The following is a 25,844-nucleotide window of genomic DNA, read 5'->3' as shown; positions in this document are numbered from 1 at the left end:
ATTAACCTTTTTCCTTCTCTCCTTTTGCCCTCTTTCACTCCACGAAGCCCTTTACCAGTTTCTCAGGAGGCAAAGCGTCCTGAGCTGGGGATGGGAGGAGGGAAGGGAAGGAAATGCTCAAAAGAAGCTGCCCTTTCACTGAGCTCACTACAACAACAAAAAAGAGAGTCTAAATGGCCATATTTCAGAGGCATTTCCGAAATATTCAGAACCACATATTCTGAAAGGCCTCTGGGGTCCCAGCATACCCCTCTCTGATGGTTGTGGTTACAGCTTCCCAAAGGAAACTCACAGGTGCTAACCCTTACCAGTTCCTTGTCCTGTCAGTCCTTCATAGAACTGGGGAAGAAGGGTATTTACTTTAAGCAGTAACTCCAGATGTTATCAGCATTTCTACGTGTTTATCTGTCAAAATCCTCTTTGTTTAATAACTTGACTGAGGTTGTTATGTGGGGGAAAACACTGGATTTGGTTCCTTACCTTCAAAGTGAGAATATTTTTAAAATAACAGTAATCTGTAAATTCAGAACTACTTCAAGCCTTTCCCTAACTCCACATCGTTCTTTTTTACCTGATGTGAAAATTAAGTGTCTGTTTTTTCCTGCCAGTGTCTTTTAGCTCAGAATTTCCACTGTAACATAGAGGATAGTCAGGTTATGGGAGCATTCCTTCCACCCTAACTCTCTCTCTGTCTTGTTGCCCTAAAATTTGGTAAACTTGCAAATGAAAATAGACTATTTTATACTTTGTGCCTTCTAGAAAGACTAACTCTTTTTCTGCTTTGGCCCCTCACAAATGACAACTACCCTAAAACACTCTGCAAATCTAGACATACTAACAAATGTCATACAAACTCACTCTCATTCAGTGTTGCTTTCTGATGACTATTCAAACTTTGTCCCCAACATACATCTCTGTCATGGTAAAATCTGCTTTCCAAAAGCCACCTTAGGAACTCCTGAATCTGGTCAGGATGCAAATCTGAATTCACTGATGACTCTTAACTCTGGACTTTGCAGCGCTAAGATTAACAAAAGCATCATCTTTTTTTACCAGAGGATGCTTTTCAATGGAGCAAGGACACTGAGGTTTGAGGACATAGAAATGTTTAGGACAAGATGCTCTACACACTGACTGTTGCATTAGAAGTTCCCACCACAAACTCCTAAGGCAACTGTAAACATCTGCCCTCTCTTCAGTTTAAAATTAAAATAGCCCAGATGAATTATAGAATTCTTGCTTGTCTTTTGAGTTTCTGAAGAAGAGGAGAAGACAAGGACAAGGCAAATGGAATTACTTGTATAAAGTTTATAAATTATAAATTTTTCACAACTGTCAGATAAAGACTGCAAGCCAAGTACAAATAGAGATGATGATTTAGGAGGCCCCTTCTCTAACAGAACTTCTTAAGCCTTCCTCAATTCTGTTTGTGCTAAGCCAGTAAGCAGTTAACTCTTCTCTAATGTGTATGCACTAGGATGTGCTGCAGTTGCTGACTGCAGCAATAAGCAGCTGTGGTTCCGATACCTACCAAGTTTGGCCCTCTCTTTCTAGCTAAGCATTTCTTAGCTCAGCTACAGACAAGTCTTTAAGGCTGACCCTCCTACTAAAAGCAAAAGACTCCTGATTTAGGAAGGCAATCTTGAACAACGGATAGGTCTGCATATCTGCCCTTCCTGCACTGGGAATAGAGAGAAATTGTTTTGCTGGGGCAACAGCCAACACAACTCTTCCTGCAGCAATAAGCAGCTGTCGTCCTGACACCTACTACATTGGTGCTTCGGCTGCTATTCCAGGCTTGTGCTGGTCCACTGCTAAGTATCTGGCAATACTGCACAGCAGTCTCCTTGTGTGACTCATCTCTGCTATTTCTAATTTAAGATAGGCTATTTTCCTCCCTTAACATCTGAAATCATTCTGATCGTGATCACAGAATAACCTTTCATATTAATGTACCCTGCATGTTTGCAGAAAGCATAAAGCCATCTTCACAAAGGACAGCCTCAGCATCACTACACCATTTTTCCTCCTCCATAATCCTAGTTCTATGGGTCCCACTCCTGTATCGCGTTTGATTCACCCCACGATTTTCAAACTAGGCAGTTAAAATTCCTGATGCAGGGGTTTTTGTCTTGTTTTGTTGCTGCTGTTTTTTTAGAGATATTCAGAAGATTTTTCCCTGTGTGGTTAATAATACATTTTCTGTGCTGTGTGCTTGAGGGTATTTTACAGTGCAACTCCCATTAACATTAACTATCTCCGTGTATGGGAAGCAGACACACTACAGAGGAAGTGCAGCTGGGCAGAGGCAATTGCCAGAACTGGAGTAAGGCTTATTTTTATGAAGGGTGGATATCGGCAGAAATGAGAAGCTAGATACAGGGAAAGCCTCAGATATGAGTAGTGTTGGATCAGGTTGTGCACAGTAATTAACGTTGAGAAGATGCCAGATGCCAGAGAATGCAAAGAAAACAAGAACATTATGATGATGATGATTCAGCAAGAGAGCTCATTTGTGACTGGGAAGTGCCCAGGGTAGAAATGAATTTCATTAATTGCTTGGTGGGAGAAGAGAGGAGGCCTCTATTAGAGCATTGTCCCATGCACCCTCTGATCCCCGGAGAATGTTAAACAAACAATGCATTTGGAGAAGCCCAGAGGACACATGTCTGGAAAGCTGCAAAAGCTTCCTGCCATCCTTGGGGATAAAGCGGGGAGAGAAGAACTGAGTTGACATTTGCTCAACCTTCTGATTTGTCTTTGTCTAACAGTCCGTAATCCCTCACATTTCTCTGTTTACTTCAAAAATTCCCATGGATTCCCTGCTTACATCCTTACCAGTTAAATGATCTCATTTTAAACCTCCAACAAAAGAACAGTAACTGAGTCAGACTTTGACTAAGTTAAGGAATATGTGTCTAAGAAAAATCCAGGAGGAGTATCTATGACAGTGAACTGGCATAGGTCATGTGCAGGGTGAAAAGAGACCAGGGCCAGTAAGAAAATAAAGCAAAATTATGCCTGCCTACAGAATTCAGTGGTATATATATGCACTGTGACTAATGAGATAATCCAGAGCAGTTAAATAGGAGGTAGAGTTAGCACTGGTAAGGCTTGTTAGAACTGGTGAGAAAATTAGCCATTATTTGGATACAAGGCCAACTGCACTTACCTATCCATATGTAGGTATCTATACATAAAAGAGTAAAAGAGCAATTCAGCCCCCTCAGTCAGATATTTGGGGCACAGTTCAGTTGCTCACACACAGACATTTTGTGCAATTTGATATAACTATGGACAAGCCTTGTGATGCATTTGGAATGACAGGGATGCCTGCTTGGGCTTTGGCTGCCAGTCCAGGTTGGTCCTCCTCTAGGCCTCAGGTGACATCTTGTAGACCCATGCAAATGCCCTGGATATCCAAGGGCAAATGATACTAGACATTTATGTTTATCTAAATGAATAAGGTGCACAGGTAACTGTCACCTGAATCACTTGCTGGACTCGAATGACTGCCTCGACCAGGATCTCCCTTGAGTTAGTCATGCAAGAAGTCTGCTGCTAATAAGGATTTCCTCCTCACTTCCACCTGCCACTGAAAGAGGACAGGTCTCCTCTAGTACCTCTGTCATACAAGAGCAAATGAACTAAATCACAGATTGTTGTTGACAGTACAGGAACTTGGACCTATAGACTACCTGACACCTCTATGTAAACACTTAACTTAGGAGACAAGCTGGAACACATGGATTGTTACTTTTTCCTTTCTTATGAGTTGTGCTTTTTTTGTCTCTCTGTACAATTTCTGCAATAGCCTTCGAGCATTAGCTAACACTTATTCCAATTGCCAGAGGCAGTCTCTGTGTTCAGAGCTAACACTGCTGCTGAAACAATGCAGCTGATTTTGACATTTGGAAGCCAAAATAGCCATTGATATTTTGAAGTGGGGTCAGAGACGAGTTACAAGAATGTTTGAAGAACTAGAAAACTTTTCCTACGGTGCAGAAGGCTGATAACTGTGACTTTAGCTTTATGTGCAGAGCATTGTCTGTATTACTGTGGAACTCTCCAGCAAAAGGGGAACAAGATTACTGTAGTTCAACAGGCAGAAACTCCTAAACGTGGCTGCCTCAGACAAAAACAAATTGCTGCATAGCCTGTGTAAGGATGCCTGCAATCCCTGATACTGACAAAGATAAGAAGAGCCAAAAGGAAAAAAGGGCACTGACATGATCACAGCCTATAAATATAAAATGGAGATCAGAAATTTTTGCTATTGGTTCATCTTGAATCTATCAGAGACATATTATAAGGTTGGAATGAAAATCAGTGTGTTACTAAATACTGAAATAATAACAATAGCTGTATGGCCTCTCCAGCCCTGTAAATGTTTTAAAAGAGATTAGATGCTTTCTACAACATGTGCTTTAATTGAAAAACAGCTCAGAGGATTGCTGTGACAGAGGTTCTAACTAGAGCATCACACTGCTTCTTCACAGCCCCCCAGCTGATGCAACTGTGAAAACAGCATCCTCTCCAAAAGCCATTCTAATTTTTGTTTTCACACTTTATCTGGAGCCATTACTGTCATTGCTGCCACATTCCCAGACTCCTGCTCACACACACTGGACATTTTGCTGAGGGAGACTACAGATGAGTGAGGGCACTTCCAGCTGCATGGTATGGTTTTGCCTGACTGATACTTGGCTGAAATACAAGCTCTCTGTGGATTTGACTACTGTGACTCACCGTGTTCCAGGATGTATTTCACAATCTCGCCGTTCCCAGTCTTGGCAGCATGGTGCAACAAGGAGCAGTGATCAGGTCCTTGGATTAACAAATTGGCTCCTTTTTTACAGCATTCTATGAACTGGGAAGAAGGAAAAAGAAATAGAGAGAGAGAGAGAGAAACCACACAAAAGGATAAGTTGGGAGGAACAGGAAAACAAATATGCAGGTAAATTTCTTTATCAGTTTTCATAGGAGGTCAGTACAAAAAATAATTAATTTTAAGCCAGCTTTTAGGTTCCAATGTAAAACAACTGAGACTAGAAGTATTGACAATTATATGGGTTAAGAAGAATAGTCTGCATTTCCTAAAACTTGAGACATTGCTACTCTATTGTTGATGAATTATTGCTTGTTATCAGTGCTTGCAAACATACGGTGAAACTGTTGGAATATTTTAAAATGTATGTACTTGATAGAAAATTCTGGCTTCTCTACTGAAGATTCCAATTTTTCCTCAGCATAGTAGCCAAACATTTTCTGATTAAATCAGAAAACTCCAACCCAAAAATCCAGAGGAAGGTGAGGTAACTATCCCGGATCTCCATTCTCACTCTCTGCCCAGTGTTCAGGGTTGGCAGAGGGGGAAGCACTATGTGGGGTAAGAATGAGAGTAAAACAGCAATCAGCCAGGTCTCAGAAGTGCTGCAGACTTTGGGGGAGGAATGGGGGTGGGATTTGCAGTGCAAATAACTGCAGAAAAGGGAGAGAACTGCAACAGTGAGGCATTAATTATGATGCAGGACATCCAAAGAAGGGCAAGAAGTTTCCCTGTCAAAGCCAATTCAAGCAAAAACTTTTCAAGAAGTGGAAAGAAGGCAATATTTTTATGACTGCTGGTTGAAGAACTGCTCTCTAGATGCTGCAGCCATAAGATCTGGGGCAGTGGTATAGAAGGGGCACATGCAGGCAAAAAGTTGGCCTAACAGCACTGTCATTTTTATAAATGGCTCCAAGCTGGCTTCTCATAGATAAAATTGCAATCATTAATCACAGTCCTCATCCAAATTCAAGGGCATGTTTTCAAATCCTGACTTGGCTACTGAAACACGCAGCCTGATTAGCTGTCTGACATGGGACCTCAGCCTTAGGGGAAAAAAACATTTTTGCATGAGCACTTTTTCCTCCCAAACCAACTATACCAAGACACTATGTATTTTGAGACACCCATCAGATGACAAAACAACCAGATGAGGTTTGTTCTATCTGATCTGGTGGTTGCCTAGGTAGACATAAAATGATCTATCAACTCGGGGGGCTTGGCCACCAACCTCACTGGTGTAAAATATCCTTTACTATGTAAGGCTGTGTCAGAACTACCCTGTTGTTCAACATAGTAATTTCCCTGTTAGTAACTGGCACAGTGCTTCATGCAGTGGCTATGAATCCTGAGCTGAAAGGTGCTGTCTAACACCAGATCCTATTCACTCAAATTTCACACCTCACCTGACTGATGTGTTCCCCTAGTATTCAGAGTTTCCTGGAAAGGCTGTAAAATGGCACTTGCCAGCAGTCCCCATAGCAGTCTATTTATATTTTGAGCAGAGGTGTGATAAAATTTACAGTATATCAGACCAGCAAAAACTATGAATAAGTGGACACTCAGTGCTCTGTACTTACCTTCAGTAGATCACCAGATACGACTGCCTGTAAAAGTGCTGCAAAGACAAATAGAAAACTAATGTCAGGTAGAAAGCATTATGCATATAACCTCACAGCTGAGAACACAGCTCACAGTATATGCAAGTTAAGAGTGATACCTCAGTCCACTTGCATTCTCATATACTACCAAATCAATGTAAAACCTGCACTAACACTTATTGGAAAGGCAGAAGACTGCCCATGTTACATGAAAGTTGTATGGACATCAAGCCAGCATTTCCAATGCTGTCCTGAAATTGCATGCTTCTATCTGAATTTTTCCCTTGAGACACTTCTGCCCCTTGCAACAGTGTCCACAGGGCTGGCCAAGTTTCTGGCACCTGAGCCATCACTGAAGATATCAATGACATCCACACAGAGAACCCGAAAGTAGCTTCAGACCTCTCAGACTCTGTCATACTGGTGGTGGAATACTCAGTCAGCCTCCAATACACTGAGAATCCCAAGTTGCAGATGACTAAGAGAAATTTCCTAATAATTATTTGTATTACAAAAACATTTTGAGATGCCAGCGGGGAGCAAGTCCCCTGGGTTTGGCAGACAGGGCCAAACACAGAGCAAGAGCCAGTCTTCACCTTTTCAGCCTTTGTATTTTAAACAGACACAGAAGGAGAAAGAGGCAAAGTGGACAAAGGCTCACAACAAGGCAGGACAGAGCTGCACATAGAGCCAGGAGCTTCCTACTACCCACTACTATCTGCCCTGAACCTGCTAAAAAGAAGAAGGAAGGCAAAAGCCTGGGACTCTGTATTGCCCTGAGAGGCTGTTACAAGCCTAACACTATGTGGTTATCTCCTTTTTTTCCTCCTTCTATCATGATATATATTGCAAAAAAACAATTATGAATATTCTTTCTGAGAAAACCACTTACATGGTTTGCATCTTAGAAAGCATTAAACATCTGCCTCAGTTCATGCTTTTTCAAGTATGTCTAAGCCCATTTCTATCTTTGAGTCTAGGCAGTGCAATCAAATTAAGCATTTGTTCAAGTGCCATCCTTGATAAAGATGCCAAAAGTTTATGTAGGGAGGAACGAGGGGGAAAGAAAACCGTAATATAGCTTTGCCTCTGAAAAATAACACAGAGGAAACTGCACTGTGTGAATTCCATGAGGAGCTTGTTACGCCTTCAGAAATTACAACACATCCAAGCTAAACACTACAGAAGAGGAAGGATGTTCAAAGGCAACTCAACAAAAGTGCTTTTCTTTGAAAACGTGAGGTTATATGGCTTTCTGGTCTCAGTAATGCCTCATGCCCTGGCCATGCAGCAGTGGGAAAAGCAAAAACCTAGTCCAGCTAAGTTGTGACTTAGGAAAGCAGTAGCAGCAATTCTTGCAACATCAGATTTAGGGCAGTTTTTCAGCAATCATATGTCCTACAAATCCCCGGGCATCTGTGGGAATGAGGACACACAGATTTTAAGAATGGAAAAAGGCAAACACCAGCAAGTAAGAGCTAGAAAATACATGTACATCTTTTCTTCAGTTTGCATTTTCAGTGGTTTATATCCTGCTTTTTTCCTCAATAGTTCTAATACTGGCTCAGTCCAAACTAATAGCAGGGCAGAATTTAACCCTTGTGTCATTTTTTTTTTCCCCATCAATCTGGTCTTACTGCCACCTTTATTTTGTAGGCTACTGCAGTCTGGACTTGGACTTGTATAAATATTTTGCTCTCCTCATACATGTGAAAATCAAACGATCTGGTGACACCAGTTATTCATTTCCTTCTACATCCAATTTTTGAAGACATGTCTTCCCTGAAGTCACTTCCTAAGAGGCAGTGATACATTTTCCTATGCAAGCCATGCTTAAGATTATAGTTCAAAAAAGCCAGGAGGGAAATCTAGGATTCTATGAAAAGAAAAGCCTGATGAGATGAGAAAAACCTTCTATGTTGAGTATCCATAACCAGAAGTTGGTCTGGTGATAAGGCTATTAGGATAAAGCAGCTCTAAAACACATTCAACATAATTAGACCAATCTTTTCCTCTCTTCCCTGAGCCTCAAATCCAGCAAAGCATTTAGGCAGGTGCTTAGCTTTGAGCTAATTACATTCTTTTCACACCAAGTCTACCTGCACTGTTAAAATTAAGTGCTTTGCTGGAGAAGAACCTATTGCATAAATGAATATATTACAGATCAACAAAACCAGCTGGCATAACAAGAGATTAGACTACACTAAAATAATTCAGTGCTGTAAGCCAAAATGCAGGAAGACGTAGAAGTTTTAGAGCTAGAAATGGAGAAAGGTTCTTTAGAATAGGGAACATGCTTAAATAAACATATGACTATTGCTCAGCACACTAACCCTATAAACTGAAATGGGACTGCTGGGCATATGGAGGAGGAGGGTGGAGATGGCAAAAATCACCTGGTTGTTAAAGAGGTGGTGAAGCAAGCAAGCAGATGGCATTGACAAGAGAGAGCAGACTGAGAAATTGGAGAAAAATGCTGTTAACAGGCAACGCCAAGCTAGCTTAAAATTAAAAACATTAAAGTGAGAATTGTTTTATTTCTTCTAAGCAAACTGCACCACTGGTGTAATAAATAAAATTAATTATGCCATTGTTTTATCACACATAAAATACCTTCCGATCTTAAAGATATCTCAAAAATTGCTTGATTTAATAAATATTTTAATCAAGTCATTATTTTCTCAACTTCTCCTGAAACAATCATTTGTCATGACTAATAAAAATGTTTTATTACCTTTTATGTTTATTTAGCAAGCAGATTTATTGTTGATGAAAGGTGACTGAAGTGCTCTGTCCATGTAACGAGGAAACGCTCAGTCTGCAGTGGTGCTGGACTCCCCAGGCTGCCTGCTCAGCAAAGCTCAACCCTCTCTACTGGTACAGCCCCTACTCCACCACTGACCTCTCTGCTGAAACTGCCAGCAAATGTGTCAATCACTGCCCAGGTTGACTGATCTTGACAGAAACAATTATCTGCTAGGATAGGGACAGCCAGAAATGCAGGTGATCTATGTAACAGCAGCTTCTGGTTTCCACTGGGTGAATTTTGAGATGAGATTCTAACTACCCCTGTGGGCCAACTTACAAAAGAATCCTCATTAAAAAAACCCAATCAACTAAAAAAAAAACAACAAACAAACAAAAAGAAAAAAAAAAAACACCAAAAATCCCCCCACCAAACACAAATAAATAAAAACCAAAACACCATAAAAACACCGACCTCAAAACCAACCCCCTCATACACACACTTGGCTTATAAATTAAATATTGAACAGACACAAGTGGATAATGCACTAACAGAAAAAAAAGTCCTGTCAAAAAGGCTGCTAATTGAATTCTGGTAATGCTGCAAGCTAGTGCAGCTCAAGTCACAGGATAAACAACTCCTAGTACACTCACACATGCTGAAAAGAACACTGTTCCTATGGCATGTGCCACTCATCTAATTTCTATGTTAGTGCCCATTGCTTCCATTGGAAACAGCTATTTTTATTTCATATTCTAAAAATATATTTTAATGTCACTGAGTTACAACAAACATTTTTGTTCCCCAGACATAAAATTAACTTATGAAATATCAATTCCGCTCTGGTTCTGCTTATGAAGCCAGCGTCACTAAAACAGTGCTGCAAAATCAGTCATTAAACACTGGCAAACAGATAACAAAGGAGTGAGGTATTTGTACCCAGTAACTCCAGAGGCTGCAAGATGACTAAGAGGTCTCATAGGGCTGCTTGGACGCTCAGAAAGTACCTCTCCATAGAAAGTAATCTGGTGCTTGCTGCAATAGTTCATTTTAGGCATCCCCCTCCACAGACTACAGAATCTCCAGAGAAAATGACCTCCAACTTTTCTAAATACGGAGTGAAACTAAGACAGAGGGGATCTTTCAGAATGGCATGATTCCAGGGGACATGACTGATCACCTTCAAGACGGCTAACAGAACAAGAGGAAAATAGGAAGTCCCCCTTTTAAGGGTTTTCAAGATATGACACTGCTGCCACCAGGCAATGCTCTTGGTCTCAGAAATTTTGCGAGTTCCTTGTATACCATACAGGTGCAGCATGAGAATGACTCATAAATCTAAGGGCTAACAAAGCCAGACCCATGACTGCAACACATCAAAACAATACGGCAGGAGGGGGCAGAAGTCACCACCTTCACCGCACTCATTTCAAAAGCCACGAAAATTCTCAGAAGCATCACAAGTAGGGAAAACCTCAAACTATCCCTTCCTATCTGTCCTGCAGAAAAACTTTCTCCTAATCCCAAAGCTGCTGATCAGCCTAACACCGAGGATGGAAGCAGAGCTCATCGCCAGGTTACTATTACACCAGAACTTTAATGCTAAAACACTTTCAGAAAGAACATGAAGAAAAAAACTCTTATAAACCCCTGTAAGTAACATCTCAGGATCTCAAGGTTCTTTGCTTAAAGTAGGTTGACATGGAAGATATTTACGAAGTTAGTTAAATAATCATTAGTGAGTCAGTAAGAGGAGTTGGTCTCCACTGGAAAGAATCTCAAAGAACAGGACAGTTCTAGTCTAACACCATCAGCAGTACAGGGGTAATGTGCCTTTTTACATGAGTAAAAGTTATTCATAAACCATAAATATCTTCCAGATTTTATTAGTCAGACTGTACACCTGATCTGGCCCTTTCAGAGCCATATTTGAACCCATTACTGCTGTACCAAGTAAGGCACATAGAATGCTAATAAAAAAGTGAACAAAAATAAAGTGAAGGTCTAAAAATTGTGACCGGAGGCAGCAGAATTACATAAAACTATGTTATAAAGTATAAGTACCACACAAAGGAGTTTTTACATCCATGGCTGATTAAAATGCAGCCTATTTTGGATCTAAGACTGAAATGCAGTGTGGGAGCAAAGTATTATTTGCAATAATACATCTTACCATGAGTTAAAAAATACCAGGCTAACAGTGCATCTAATCAGAGTATAACAATGTTTAAGCATGTGGGAAATTATGGCAGAATTCAACTCAACACTGGTTGGAGGGGTCTTGGACAACCTGATCTAAGGGGTGGCATCCCTGCCCATGGCAGAGGAGTTGGAACTAGGTGTTCTTTAGGGTCCCTTTCAACCCAAACCATTCCAGGATTCTCTGATCTCAAAGAGAATTAAGGCTCATAAAATCTTTAGCTCTTTCTAAAGGCACAGATAAGAAAGTCGATAATCTGAAGTGATTAGTATCATGTAGAAACCTCATTTAACAGGCAGTGCCTGCAACTGTCCAGCCTGTTCTGAAACACAGCTAACACTGATTCTAAAACATCAGCTAAACACTGATTCAGCATTTGGAATTGATATGCCATCAGCATTTCAGTGCTGGATCTTTCTTACACGTTAGAGGCAGCTAATAAAAAATATAGGATCTTTAGTGTGGGGCCCTCAGAATTTGAGTCTCAGTGTTCACTACCATCTCCTATGAGATTGCTCAGGGGAACTCTTAAGAAATACCTCATGAAATACTGCCTTGCTCAAACCTTGTTCAGCTGATAAAGAAGAAGAAACTATAGGAAATGACATCATCAGATTTTTTGAGAGTTATTAAACTTAACTTGGCCTATCATTAGCTTCCAAAACATTTCCAATTCTTTATTGCTGTTTTAGATCTTGTGGAATTCATGGAGTCAGAAATTTAAAGTAATTACTGTTTTACACATTGAGAATTTAAAAGCTGACCCTAACTAGAAGAGTGCTTCTACACAGCTGGAGTCTTCTCAGCTGTTAAAAATCAGCATTACAGAAATGATAAGAAAAGAAGCCCTTGTTTTTTATTTTTCACTAGTTTTACAGAAATCAATAATAACTTCTATTTCAATCACTCAAAAAGCTATGCTCTCAAATGAGTGGAGTCCATATAGAGTATCATTCAAAAATACATTCTTTTCTCTCTAAACAACAAATTGCTTGTAATAGCTTTATGACAAACTGACAGCAACATAACTTAGTCAGAATTTTACAGATCTGACTTTTCTACTCTAGCCATGATCTTCAACCTCAACCTGCAGTTGAAAAGGGGTGGGGGGGCACCATGGGAAATTGGTTTGTGGGCTACTTCCCTTCTGAGAGGACTATGACAAACAAGCACCTAAGATACAGAGCAGCACATTCACTTGATTTTTCTGAAGGGTCTCCCAGTCCCATAGAACAATTTTAGGGATCCATGATGAATAAAACTTGCAAATCACTGCATTTGAGATTTTAAAAACACTTTACCTCTTTTCAGTACTTAATCTGCTTTTAAAGTTACAAAAAGAAAAAACCCTATAAAATATGCACGCCAAACTGTCTACATAACTGAGAAATTAAATTACAAAATTAATAACATTTTGTTGGAATGACTGAGCTCACAGGTCTTTGATCTACAGACAATCTCAAGTCTCACCAAAGCTGATGATGCTTAAATATTTTGCTTTGAAGATAAGCTGAGTGAAAGGAGCAATTAAATGTTTCTTCATGTACTTTATGCACCTGCAAGTAGTGGAAGTAACTACTGAAGTCCATGAAAAAAATTAAACAGAAATTAAGCCTTGTAGGTTGAGAGGTCTCCTAAATGCTGGGGGGGGGGGAAACAAAACACCAAAATAAATAGTTAAATCACTTCTTCTGGGTTTACTGAAAAAGGACTTTACATAGAATCATAGAATCATAGAATAGGTAGGGTTGGAAGAGACCTCCAAGATCATCAAGTCCAACCCCTGATCCAACTCCAATTACTATATCATGGCACTAAGGGCCACGTCCAATCTCTTTTTAAAATCCTCCAGGGATGGTGAATCCACCACCTCTCTGGGTAGGCCGTTCCAATGCCTGATAACCCTCTCTGTAAAGAATTTCTTCCTAACATCTAACCTAAACCTCCCCTGGCAGAGCTTGAGCCCATGTCCCCTTGTCCTATTGTTGGTTGCCCGGGAGAAGAGACCAACCCCCGCCTGGCTATAACCTCCCTTCAGGTAGTTGAAGAGAGTGATGAGGTCGCCTCTAAGCCTTCTCTTCTCCAGACTAAACAACCCCAGCTCCCTCAGCCTCTCCTCATAGGACTTGTGCTCAAGTCCCTTCACCAGCCTCGTTGCTCTTCTAACAGTTGTCTGACTCTTCAAATCAAATTTTCCTCCTGATAGAATGAGACAAAGGTCCCTGAATACAAGCCAACAGCTTGGGCCAAAAAACATGCACCGAGACCCTATATGAGACACTCACCCTTTTTGAAGCCTGTTTTTATAGCAGTGTACACCTTATGCCAAGAAAAGGACACAAGCATTTGTTTCTATCATAAACCATCAGGACTGAATTTTTCCTTATGCACAGGAAAAGCTGTGTTCAGGAAAAAAAAAATCATAGAATCATAGAATTGTTTGAGTTGGAAAGAACCTTTAAAAGACATCTAGTCCAACCCCCCTGCAATGAGCAGGGACATCCTCAACTGGATCAGGATGTTCAGAGCCCTGTCTGACCTGACTTTAAATGTTAACAGGGATGGGGCCTCTACCACCTCTCTAGGCAATATGTGCCAATGTTTTACCACACACACACTGTAAAAAAATGTATTCCTTATACTGAACCTCTTTCAGTTTAAAGCTACTTGCCCTTGACCTATCACAGCAGGCCCTGCTAAAATGTCCATCCCCATCTCTTTATAAGCCCCTTCTAAGTATTGTAAGGCTGCAATGATGTGTCCCCAGAGCCTTCTCTCTTCTTCAGGTTGAACAAAATGTCCATTGTCATAAGAATATCCTGCAAATACAGCCCATGCACTGATGAGGAATCTGACAGAAGAATATTTTCACACAGTTTCTAATCTTTGGCACTGAGCAATCAAACCAAAACATCTTCAGCAAAAAGATGGCAAACAGACCAGGAGAGTCAGTCTCAGGTTTCAGTGCTCAAGAAAGAGGCTGTGCTATACCTACACAAAAGGCATTTTGATGAGGAACTTGATTGCCTGTAAGCCCGAAAAGGCCTCAACTTATAAATGTAATTATAACTTCTAAAGAAACAAAAGTCTCTTGCTAGCCATTTTAGAAACTCTGGTCATGTATGTCATACATATGAAAGATACGTCATATCTTTCCAATCTAAAGTTAGCCGTGAGAAAGAATCGGGTGGTCTACATCTGAAGCAACTGTCTGGCATGGGAATGGGAAAAGGTTCCTGGACTTGCTAGAGGAGTTCTACCTCAGCCCAAAGACTGCATAAGAATCATGATGAAAGTATGACAACAAAAAATAAATGCAGTTTAGAAGCTTCCTGCCTAGAACACAGTATCTCTTGTGCTGACTAAAGCAAAGACTCATTGATTTTTAATTTTTTTTTCCAAAATGTGTCTGTTTGCTGCCACTGCCCACTGTCCTAAAGAAACAAGTGGTAAACAAGATTCCTCTATGGGTTTTCAGATTTGCAAAAGGCTTGGCCTTCTTACCGAATCTGAGGGCAATGGCACCAGTTTATGTAACTCAAAATAACTTTGCTGTGAGGCCCTATTTCCACAAAAGACAACCAAGTAAAGAGCCTGAGAGGTCAAAATGCTCCCCAGGAGACAAAAAAACCCGACAGTGCAGCAACCTGCTGCAACTAAAAGCTCAAAAGCACATCAGCTGAACAGCAGCTGGACACAGATGTCTCATGACCGTTCAGCAAGAGGAATATTATGAAGGCCTTCACACAGTATCTTGAACTAACTCATCTGTACATGAAAACGTGTGCATAAGCACACATTCTCCTGTTGTTTGAGAGACACTTTTGAAGTCCACTGGCCCTCTGAATAAGTCATGCCCCAATAACATCTCTTTCTAGGATTGCACAAAGTGGTAGAAATCCCTTTTAAATATTTGTGGGTTGTCCTTCACTTACAAGAGCCCTTTATCCTGTGCAGAGTCAAAGAAGAGAACTGACACAGCTTTGATTGCACCTGTTTGCCTAACTTGGGAATAAGGCAAAAATTTTAACATACAAAAACATCACCCATTACTTAGATGGCTAGGGATACAGATTATGAACCTTTACCTTTTAAGAATTTTAAATTCAAACAACAGCACCAAGCCACTGTTTAGAGAGGAGGATGGGGGGGAAGGGGGGGGAAGTAAAAATAGTCACACATGCTTGCTGAAGGGAAAGAAAGGCTAAATTCTCACTTACACAGAAGTCCCTTCATACAACTGTGGAAGGATAAAAAGGCTTTCAAAGCAGATGTAAATTACACTCAAGCTGCCTTTAAAGCCCCATTTTCACTCAGACTAGTTTAAAGCTACTTTGATGCCAATTAGAGTCCAACCTGAATTGTTTATGTGGCACTGGTGTAGAGCTGAGAATGCAGTTGATAGTTAGGAGTGGAAGCATTCGGACCGTAATGTTGAACTTTTTCTGCAAGACCATTTAACTCAGATTTACAAAAGGAAAGGATGATAAAGAAAAAGTACTTCCTTTGTAAATAGTTCAGACCCCCAAAGAACAGTTGCAGATAAACTAAGTACCATCTGGCACACATCATCACTTTTTTTTCTTTCCTTTTCCCTTCCACCCATTTTATTTTTAAGCCAAGACATGAACAATTAATGTCATTTTCAGGAGTGATGTGGTAGAAGAAAATGTCTCTGATGAAGTGAGAACACAAGGCAGGGAAGACTTTGGCTGACTAATGCAGCCAGTTTATCAATGGAGTGGCACTATGTCATGGTTTGAAAAAGCCCAAATCCAATTCTGATTCCTAGCCCCCCACCACACATCTCAATCCCATGTGAGATGGGTTTTCCAGACAAAAACACGAGACTCAATATGGGGGAAGGAATATATTACAAAGACTATACACATAAATAAATACTATAATACATTACAAACAATCTTAACTCTATATCTATCTCTACCATGACAATAATATTTACAGTGGGCCAAATCTCTTCTCTCTCCAAATAAAAGTCCAGGAGAGAAGAAGAAGAAAAGACCCCTTCCAGTCTCTGAGCAACAGGTCTCTCTCTAGGCAGTAGGCTTTCTTCTTCTCTTTCAGGCAGCAGTTGCAGCTGGATCCTTGCCAATACACACGAGGGGGGTCTCCAAGCCCCTCTCGGCCCCTCGACGCCAAACGAAGGGTCTTTCCGTGGACTACGTAACCCCAGACAAGGTCGTTCCACCACGGTCATATCACGAAACACGGGGGTCTTCGTGACAGTCTGGTATCTTCAGGGGAAATCAAGCCCCTTCACAAAGCTTCTGTGCTCTGCTTCAAAGATGGCTGCCAGCTTCTCTGAAGCTGCAGCAAAGGGGGAGGGAAGCCCAAGGTCACCCCCTCCACACACATTCCTTTGGCCATCCTGGCTGAGCTCTCAGGAGGCCGGAGCTTCTTAGCTCCTCTCTGTAGTGCATACTGCACTTTAGGACTCCACTCAGTCCACCACCCCCTCCTCTTTCTCAGAGGGGTCTCTAGCGAGTTTGGGGGTTTTGGTTTGTCCAGTTCTTACCCTCCGAAACTCTCTTCCTGCTGCTGGCTCGGGTCTCTTGTCCTGCTTTCTGCTGCTGGCTCTTTTAGTTTCCTCAGACAGCTCTCTGTCTGCTTCAGTTGCATACCGGCATCTGCTGCTTCTCTTGGTTCTTATCAGTTGGCTCTTTGCCACTGCTCTTCGGACACTGCTGTTCTGCTTCTGCTCCGTCGCTGCTCCCAGCGTCTCTCACTTCTATTTACAGGGGAGAAACTCCCCCAGCTCTTAGCCGCAGGCACTCAGCCCAGCTTCAACACCATTCCGAGTCCCTGCAGCCCCCCAACCGGGGGCTGGGGGGGCAGAGGCCCCCAAGGGGCCGGAGCCCCTTCTCCTCGTGGCCTCTACAACATGGCCACCTCTTCTTCTCACCACAAGAACCACTGCTTCTTTTCCGGTCTCCAGAGATATGTTTATATTTTGCAGGAGCACTGATTGGTCAAGCCCCAAGGGTCACCACCCCCTGGGGGTTACCACTTTCTTAGTTTCAGGGGGAAAACCTGGTTCAAACCACTACCACTTCGGCAGAAAGAGAATTCTAGGTAAAATAATTAAGTAATGGTTTATTTTTTAATTTAAAAATAAAGAGGACAGCCAAAAAAAAAAAAAAAAGAACATTGTGGGCCACACTGTTCCTCCCTCTTCCCTGACTTGGTGGACCATTACCATCACAGGCACTCTTAGCACACTCCTTGAAGTTTTTGTCACTGCAACACTGGCTGCAGTTCCTTTGCCTGGCAATATCCAAGTAACTCTTCCTAAATCTAGGGCTTCACAATAAGACTAAATCATCCGAAAGTCAGTTCAAGAATATTTTTTCTAGCCAGGGTCTTCTGTGGGTGAAGTGATTGCCACTCTAATATGACCATGAGCAACCTCCGTCAGAAACAAAAAACAGGAGCAAAGTAGGTTGCAAGGTTAACCACAGCTTCTGCTTGAAAACAGGTGCTCTGATTAAGACAACACATTCCTTATTCCTACTTCCTCCAGAGGGGAAAAGGATAATGGCAGTGGCCATCTGGTAAGAAATGTTTCTCTGTTTTCATCTATTACCCATTCAGATGCCCACATCGGCCAGATGTCTCCCTCCCAGCTGCCTACTGACCCCTCAGGCTGCTTGGATATGATGAAAGGTGGGGTGTAGGCACCTTTTCAAGGTTTTGTCCAGAGAGGATCTGCCTCAGCCCTAGAGATGTGCTTTCACAGAATGCTTCCTCTTGCTATGGATACCTTGGATCTGCATCAATACCAGCCTCTGCTGAGAAGCAAATGAACAAACCCAGATGTGGTGGTTTGGGCTAGGCCTTCCTTGGTGACCAGTTTGTAACCAAGGAAGGGTCCAGATTTACCCAGTATTCCCTACGATTTTTACGTAAGCCAGACTATAAGAAGAGAGGAGGAGAGGCCTTCGCTCTCTTTCCTTCCGGCAGCTTGGAGGTGCAGGTTCCCTGCTGTTGAGTCTGCCGTGTTGGGGAGCGAGGCCTGGCTAGGCCTTGCCGACCTTGGGAGACAGAGGTTGCCGGCGATCGTTCCGGAGCGACTCTCGGTTGTCCCAGGAGAGTAGTGAGATATCTTCTTTGCTAACTTTTTTTTTAGTTACTAGATCTCGGGCTACTGATTGGGATATATATATATATATATATTTTAGTTTAGTTTTGTTCCTTTTCCCCTTCCCCTTTCCCTTTCCCTTGTGAAATTGTATATAAGTGTAAATATATTTATATATATCACTTTGGTTGTCTCTCTCTCGTTTTCGGGTTTTTCTTAGTTTTTTTTTCTCCCTCTTCTCCCTGAGGGTTTTTTATTTTGGGGGGGGGGACTTCTGGTGGTAAGGTTTGGAGACTTGGCAGGGAGCCAGCTTCAAACCATATCACCAGAGCAGATCCCCAAGTATATTGTTGGCTCAGCTGGCCACAGACATACTTTCAAAACACTATCCAGGGGGGCTTTCTTCCCAAAGTGGCTAACTAATCAAAAGGAATACCTGCAGTGCAGTACACCCCACTGTACTGTCTTTGAATTGTTCAGAGGAAGCATTCCAAGACATCTCAATTTGTTGCTAGGTAAACAGCTGCAACATCACCCATACAGCTTCTCAGCTCTCTCTTTTGAAGGTATCTGGTGCTCCAAATAGCAATTCATTATTTTTATTTTTTCAATTCTACCAGCACTGAGATGTTTGGGTTCATTCATAGCACCCTGCTCGTCCTTTTATTCAGTGTGGCAGGAGGCTTCAAAACTCTTGAGAACATCCCTTTGCAGACTATGACTAGCAACACTAGTGAACAGTGGCTCCATAAAAAAGAAAGAAAGTTGAGACAGTGAAGCCTGTGTTCCCACAGGCCACCAGGAGCAACAGAAGTGTTATCCATTCCTGTGCTATTTTCTGAGGCTCCTACAACCATCTTCCTCCTTGCATGCAATCAGACTTCCTCTCTTTAATGGAGCAGACAGCACTGGAGCAAATACCACAGTGCACAGGACATTCTGCCTTCAAGGCAGGAGCAGACATTGCACAGAAAAGCATTTTCCTGTATGGGATGGAGCTGCCACTGCCTTCCATTCATGCACTTGATCACTCTCTTCCTTATAATTCATACAGCAGCTCTCTCAATCCAGAGGGACATCTAGAGACGGAATTAAACCTCTCACCTCAAACTTCCAGTTTGAACCTGAGTCAAGCATTTGCTGTGGAAATTTTTTTCTAATAGAAGCTAATTTGGATGTCACTGTTACAAACTCACTTCACTTCTAATGCACTCCCGGCTCTACACAAATCCCTTCTAAGTGTAGGATATCCAGGCTGGATACTAAGTATCAGCATGGAGCCACCACCTGTCAGAATCTGACAGACCTTTCGGTGTCGCTATCTATCTTTTCAAGCAGGAAACCCATCCCTTACCTTAATCTCTTGAATAATATTATTATTTTGTAATAACTAACTCTCTCCAAAATTTCTCACTGGATATATTCACCTCTTGTCTTAATTTCTCATTTGTACCCTATACTCATGAATTTTGAATCTATTGCACCAGAAAAAAACCAGAAACCCTGAGTTTAATCACAGAAATTATGCTGATGCAGCAAAAAGATATTAAAAAAATACATGTCTGCAGAAAGCAAACAAGGCAAAAAGCCCAGTGTCATGGGTTCATAGAGAAATGAGAAAGAGAGCAGTGACATAAATATTTGAAACCTCTTGTCTCCAGATTAGAATGCAACTCAGATGCATAAGGATTAAGCTCTGGTTGACTGCTACTTGAGGTGCATTAGTATAGCTACTTAACACTGAGTAATTCCATCAAAGGCAAGGTTCTTCTGTTTGAAGTTAGACAAACAAGTATTGAGCAGCATCAGCTCCAAGTTGCCATTAGATGAATAGCATGCCAATGTCCCTACACCATTAATAGCAACACTCAAGAACTTGCTGGTATTTTTTTCAGAATAATTGAAATGGAAATGGAACTCACTGTTCTCTTTTTAAGACTGTTTCCCTCAATTGCTTACATCATGATGAAGAAGAGCCAACTCAATCACACAGGGTAAAAAATAGCAGAGATAAGGCAAATTTGACCAGATAAAGTTAGGCCAAAGATAATGAAAAATATATTGTCATTTAATACATCAGCAGTGGAAAATTTGTAGGCAAATTTCTACAGGGTGGCTGTGAAGAGGAGCAGGCAGGGTACAACCTGGTGTACATGCAATCTACAGTGCAGCAATGAAAGGTGCAGGATGAAGGAAGGGTTTGGTAAACCCCCAACAATTCACCTAACAATAATCAGACAACAACTGTGCACTAGCCAGGCAATGCATTAAAAGTTTGCATTCCCTCACAGTACCATACCTGCTCTAGAAACAATGGATGAAATAACCTCCAACAGTTTCAGAACTCCTGAGCACATGGCCAGGATTTTTATATAGTGAAAATACAGCAGGTGGTACCATTAACTAACAGATCACTTGCCTGGCCCTCCCTCATGGCATCCACCCGGTCTTCTACGGCCCTGACACTTGCCCATTGTTGAGTCTCAGCTAATCCCAACACCCAAAGAAGACCATTGTCTTCCAAGGCTGCAGGGCATGTAACTGCACCAGGGCCTATGTGACTGAACAGGTTGCTCCTCCATGTCATTCTTCAGAGTCATCCCTCCAATCCCCTGTCTAAACTACCCTGCTTTGGTATTTACTTGGCTTGTATCATTTTGTCAATCAGTTAGAGAATGTGAGGGTTAGGGGTTTTGTCTGCTCCTTTTGTGTTTCATTTGGTTGGTTGGGGTTTTTTTTAATTAAAAAAAAAAGGAAATAAGATGATAGATTTCACTCTTTACTTATCTATTTCCTAACTACCTGTACCAAGAACAAAGACACAAAACTTTTAAAATCTCTAAAAGGTTTTGGCCATTTTTTCTTTTGAAGTTTGGCATTTTCTAGCAGTACTGTTTCCCTTTCCGTGCCAATTAAAATGGCTCTGCTTTGTAACTGATAAGGGTGCCTTTAACACATGTCCACAACAAGAAGCATTGTGTGCTGTTACAATTGTTCAATAGATGCCCAGTCTCAGACAGATGGTGCTTTATCCTCACCCACTTTTCAAGACAGCATAATGCATTGTCCCATCAGGGATTAATGGAAGTGCCACTCGCATTAGATGCTAATTCTGGTAGAAAGTCTGTTAGTACACTACAGATGCTACAGCTACTGTTTGCAACTAGTACTTGAAGCAGGCAGTCCACACTGGAGGTGATTCAGGACATTCAGAAACCAAACAGAGAAGCACAATGCAAGAATCTATGCAGAATGCAACCTCATGGTCGATGGGAAAGAGATATTTAAAAAAGAAAGACAAAGATGACGGAAAGAAGAAAAAAACATGGAGAAATAGTAGAAGAAAAAGGTGGACTGAATATTAAAGCAGACAAAACAAAGATCAGGAACCAAGTGGAAGGTTAGAACTAGATCCAAGACAACAGAGAAAATGCCTTTTCTCAGAAATTATCAATATCACGTCATCAGAAAATCAGCGCTAGAATGGTGTCCTATAGTAGGAAGAGGAGCTGTAACACTGGACACAGAGTGATACCAGTGAAGGTATGTTATTCTACAGTTGGATCTTGAACCATTGTGTACTCCAAAGCATTACTGCCTTATAAAACTACATAAGTGTTTAACATATTGAATAGGCACACAGTTGAGCACTGATTATTAATGAAAATAGAAGTCTCAAAATTGATTCCAGGATACATACTCCAAGAACAATATACCAGGAGACATCTGCATAAACACTATAAAAGACAGGCAATTCAGAGATAAGTTTTCAGCTCTCTCGTGGACCCTCTCTTTTTTGTTTAGGTAAGACATTTGAGATTTAAGACTAATTTGAGATGCTTCCACACATGCAGTCTCAGTGGACTGAGAAGCAAGTAGGCTCTAAAAAAACTTATGCTACAGCCCTTTTATCACATTTTCCTTCTAATACTATGCTCAATGCTAACACATGGTCTGTATGTGGCACAGTGAAGAAAATCCAAGTATTGGACCTCTCTTTCTGAAAAGTCACCGGGACATGGGAAATCTTTTGTGTTTGAGAGAAGCTCCTACACATGGATGACAAGTCTAGTTAGATACTCCATGGTCACAAAACATCTAATAAGTAGCAGTATCATTAATCGGTCAAGGGAACATATCCCTTTCACTCTACATTTAAGAGGAGGTTTCTTATGAGAGAAAAGGAAAAAAGGGAAGGAAGAGGTTATTCAGAGATGTTGATCAAACCTGAAAAGCCAGACCCTGGCAGGAGATGGTAGATGGCAAACAGGAAGGTTTTGTGAAAAAACTAGAATAGCATAAAAATAGTGGAAAGAAGGAAAGCATTAAGGCAGCAGAAAATACTCAACTTTAAAGATTCACAAAGAGATACATATACACTGTCTGTTGCTCCATTAATAGATGAAAATGAAGCAATAGAATAAATTCAAGGGAAATGAAAAAGCAAGAGCAGCCTATCACTAACAAGCTTATGCACTGAAATGCAGCTTGAATCCAGGTCCTGAAATAGTATATTAGACCATAATGATTTCAACTTTCCTCTGAGGGTTGGAGACATGAGGTATGTTGTTAACTTCTCACAAGTCTCCTGTACTATGGTCATGGTAAAAAGCAGATGAACTATTAAACAGGAAAACTCCATCTGCTTCACAAAATCAATGAGCTGCAAATCATAGGAAGCTAATAGGCTACACCAGGAAATTAAACCTGTATACTTCTGCCAGTCTCATATTCTTAGTTGTCAGGTGATCCACTGCTATCAGACACTAGGAATGGAATATATGGGCTATATGTATCTTTGAGTTTACATGTTTGTCCATTTTTATGGCTTGTTTTATATCTTTCTTTACTAAGAAAGAACTTGTCAAGGAGATGAAAGAGAATTTATTAATGACAATATGTTTGACAGCCACTATACTGGACTAAAAAGATCTTGGCTGGAGCCAAGGCTAATTTAGGTTGATACCTAACTAGTCACTCCACATTCCAAGTTAACATAGTTCAGTGACATGCTTCCAGGCTCAGACCTCCTTACATCTCCATTTGCAGCAGTCCTTACTATTCCCATCTGGACCTTTCTTGAATAATACTTATTACATTGGCCAGAAAACTTGCAGACTGTATGACTGCATACAAATTGAACGCCAGAAGAAAATAGATATTTATTTCTTTTTAGGCCCAAAATAGTATTCCCAGTTCAGAGTTACATGATGAACTTTCTCCTTGCAGTCAGTCTCTCTTTTTTTTCCCTCCCTTCCTCATGCAACTCTGTCAGTGCAATTACCACCCCCCTTACAGTATGTGTTTTGATTTCAGTACCAATGCAACCATACTTTAATGTACTGTAGAGGGATATTTATAGCATCTAGCTCTAAGAACCTAAGTTGGTCAAGTTATTAACCAGCTAATTACCTCAAACTCCCTCTTCAGTCCATAGGCAAAGATCAGATCCTTCAGTCTCCTTCTGTGCAAGCATATTACCATAACCTGCAACACTTGCTACTTTAAGGCGTAAGATTTTTACATGTAGAAGCTCCTAGCTGCACTAAATTCCATACTGTCCTACCAAACTCCCTTTACTGGTAACACAAGATAATGTGTGTTCAAGATTTTAAAGCACAATAGACTCTCCTTTCAGCTACAAAAATGCCGTCCTGTAAGAGTAATAAAAAAGGCACTTATCTTTACAAAAAACACATATTTTCCTTTAAGCCATCATTTTCCACAGGTGAAGCCCTATACAGTTGGGTGAATAAATTGTAAATGCTTGCAATTGTTCCATTTGATTAAGCAAGACTGATTTCACAAGTAACACTGGCTTAACTTCTGTCAGTCCCAACTAAATCACCTAAATGATCAAGCGCTTAATGTCTAGGGGTGAGCAAAGTTTGATCAAGATCAAAGTTTCATTTTTACAAAGTCATTTTTCTCCACCATGAGGGTGTTAAAATATAGCTTACTAGCTATTCTTTGGTCTCATTTTTAATACGCCATTAGTATCAATAAAACAGATCTTACCTTGATCTTCTGAAGAAACTGGTGACCTGGAATAAAACAACAAAATCCAGTCAATCTTTGGTAAAAAAAGGCCACAAATAAAGTGCAGTCTCAGTGTGGGGAATGGGCCATGGACTAATTTGAAGTTTTTATTCTTTATTTCTTAGAAGAGAGGACTGAAAGGCATCTGGCAAAAAAAAAAATAGAGCTGAAAAGGACAGAGACATAATCTAGCAGCAGGTTCTGCAGGCCAGAGTGACCATATGGAGTCATGTCCATGAGGACTGATGCCAAGAGTGTCTGTAGATACTTGGCAAAAAACTCATCTACTACTGTCACTGCCAGGAGAAAACCTCTCAACTAGGGGTGGTCAAGGAAATTACATCTCAGCAGGAACTCACAGTCATTACAGTGGCTTTTTTTTTTTGCCATAAGTCAATATAGTGGCCAGCATAAAACACTAGTCATAATTAATAACAGTTCATGTCATCTTCACAAAAGCAACAGAACAGATAAAAAAATAAAAAAAAAGGTCTGGAACAGATGTAGGTACAGAAACATACCAGCAGCAACACAAGTTATAGGATACCCTAACCAGTGGATAAAGCCTTTGATAATACTTCAAGAGAGTGAAGGGTTTTAAAACATGAGGGACCTCTCAGTGCCCCTGCTGATAAACAGAAGAACCTCACTGAATTCCAGGGATTTGTGTCACAGTTCTCATCACTAAGGATCACACTTCTCATGGTTCTGGTCACCACCCACAACAAAGGAACATAAAGAGGCTTAAGTACTGACCCTTCATTTTCTCTTTTGCTGCAGTAGCCTGGCTTAGCAAAACTGGGCCTAACTGTACAGATGAATCTGGGATATACCTTCATTATTTAAACCAGATTGACAGCATGCAGTGGACTGGACCATTGCCTCAGCACAGATTCAGTTACATACATAGTCTTCCCATCCAGGTAACAATGAGTTTGTTCCTGCAGTGAATGGGGCAACCCATGTTTCCTTTCCAAGATATTGAATTGTACAACAGTGTACAAAAATAACAAATTACAAAAGATTTAAAAATGTTAGTGTTGCCAACAAACAGATCAAAGCTGACATAAAAAAAGCAGCTGCAGAGGGGTGAAGGGAAAAGAAGGAACAAAGGGGAAAAGAGCACATGTATATTTAACTGACTCAGCAGGGGCTGAGAGTTGGAGGGGGGAAAAGAAGGGTTAGAAACCCCGGGTTGGAGGAATAAGAAGCTGAGGAAGGAGTCATGATCTCATTTCACAACAAGGGTCTGAAAATGAAGGTTGAGAGATTATAGAACATCAGAAGCAGATACACAAATATCTAGATAGATGCAAACAGAAAAAAATAGA

General features: G+C 41.0%; 1 protein-coding gene across 6 annotated transcripts in view; it reads right to left on the bottom strand.

Moving 5' to 3' along the window:
* DGKI (diacylglycerol kinase iota) overlaps positions 1–25,844 on the bottom strand; it is a 210,213-nt gene that overhangs the window by 9,158 nt on the left and 175,211 nt on the right. For all 6 annotated transcript variants that reach the window (XM_027680570.1, XM_027680573.1, XM_027680572.1 and 3 more), the window contains 3 exons: positions 24,493–24,518; positions 6,409–6,446; positions 4,750–4,870 (listed from right to left, as the gene is read on the bottom strand). In XM_027680570.1, the coding sequence (XP_027536371.1) occupies positions 4,750–4,870; positions 6,409–6,446; positions 24,493–24,518 (185 nt within the window). The remainder of the gene's footprint in view (positions 1–4,749; positions 4,871–6,408; positions 6,447–24,492; positions 24,519–25,844) is intronic.

The sequence above is a fragment of the Neopelma chrysocephalum genome, unplaced genomic scaffold (genome assembly GCF_003984885.1).
Source record: "Neopelma chrysocephalum unplaced genomic scaffold, ASM398488v2 Primary Assembly neopelma1_59, whole genome shotgun sequence".
NCBI lineage: Eukaryota > Metazoa > Chordata > Aves > Passeriformes > Pipridae > Neopelma > Neopelma chrysocephalum.
The sequence above is the reverse complement of the archived record's forward strand: the minus strand, read 5'-3'. Positions and strand labels throughout refer to the sequence as shown.